Source organism: Centruroides sculpturatus, unplaced genomic scaffold (genome assembly GCF_000671375.1).
Source record: "Centruroides sculpturatus isolate CEXI.00-Female unplaced genomic scaffold, Cexi_2.0 scaffold158, whole genome shotgun sequence".
Taxonomy (NCBI): domain Eukaryota; kingdom Metazoa; phylum Arthropoda; class Arachnida; order Scorpiones; family Buthidae; genus Centruroides; species Centruroides sculpturatus.
In genome coordinates this window covers 252,590-253,619 of record NW_019384347.1, presented here as the reverse complement: position 1 = coordinate 253,619, position 1,030 = coordinate 252,590, and the positions used below count along the sequence as shown (strand labels likewise).

General features: G+C 26.2%; 1 protein-coding gene across 1 annotated transcript in view; it reads left to right on the top strand.

Annotated features, from left to right (window-relative positions):
* The window catches only part of LOC111636199, an 11,635-nt gene extending 10,906 nt beyond the window's left edge, over positions 1 to 729 (top strand). The window contains exon 5 of the mRNA XM_023381403.1: positions 692 to 729. Within this exon, the coding sequence (XP_023237171.1) occupies positions 692 to 729 (38 nt within the window). The remainder of the gene's footprint in view (positions 1 to 691) is intronic.
* Positions 730 to 1,030: the final 301 nt, after the last annotated feature.

The window sequence follows — 1,030 nt, the reverse complement described above, 5'->3', positions numbered from 1 at the left end:
AACTTAGATAATGTCATACATACCACCCCAAAATATTGATTGAATTTCTATATATCAATTGACTTGTGTATACATTCGATTCGGATGTACGACCAACTGCTAGTGTTCGATGGTTTTATCCAGTTGTAGATAGTATAAGTCTAAACCAGTGTTTAAGAAACACAATTTTAATGAATAAGTTGGTTAACTGATTTAAATTATGTATGTGTTTCGTGTTTTTCTCTAATACAAAATCCTGTAAAATTGTAGTCTTGCGACACTGCGAAAGCAACAGCATAAATGCATGTATAGAAAGTTTATTTAGTAACTTTATGTGATATTAACAGTAATATAATTGGATACATTATAAATCACACGTCGCAGTATTGCTTGATTGCTCAGAGTCAATAGCTTTCTACATTTTTGGAATCCTGCAGCTTGAACTGTTAAGGAACCTTTCTGAGACGAGCAATGAAGGATTAGTTCAAGCTGAAGAATACCGAAAATGTAGTTGTTTTGTGGAAATCCGGGATTAAAAAACTTAAAACATAAGCTTAGTTTCATTCCACTGCTCTACAGCGAGTAATATGATTACGTTTCAATCGTAGACATTTATATTTTAAAAGAATATAAAGATGTTGTTTTTAAAAATTATGCAAATATTTGAATATTTTAGATGAAAATCTTAATTATTTTTATTTTATTTTTACAGAATACAGAACTTCAGAAAGTTTCGCCTTTTCTACATAGTTATTTTGTTGTGAATTAAACAACTATTTATTTATTTGGTTCTGGAGTGCTGACACCTGCAAGAAAAAACAATCGAGATAACGGCGAAAATGGTTTTAAAAGAAAGTTTATAACTTATAACTTAAAAAAAGTTTAAAATTATGAACTTAAAATATAAGTTTAAAATTTAAAACTTACAAAAAAAGTTTAAAAATTAAAAACTTAAAATATAAGTTTAAAAATTAAAACTAAAAAAAAAGTTTAAAATTTGAAACTTACAAAAAAAGTTTAAAAATTAAAAACTTAAAATATAAGTTTAAAA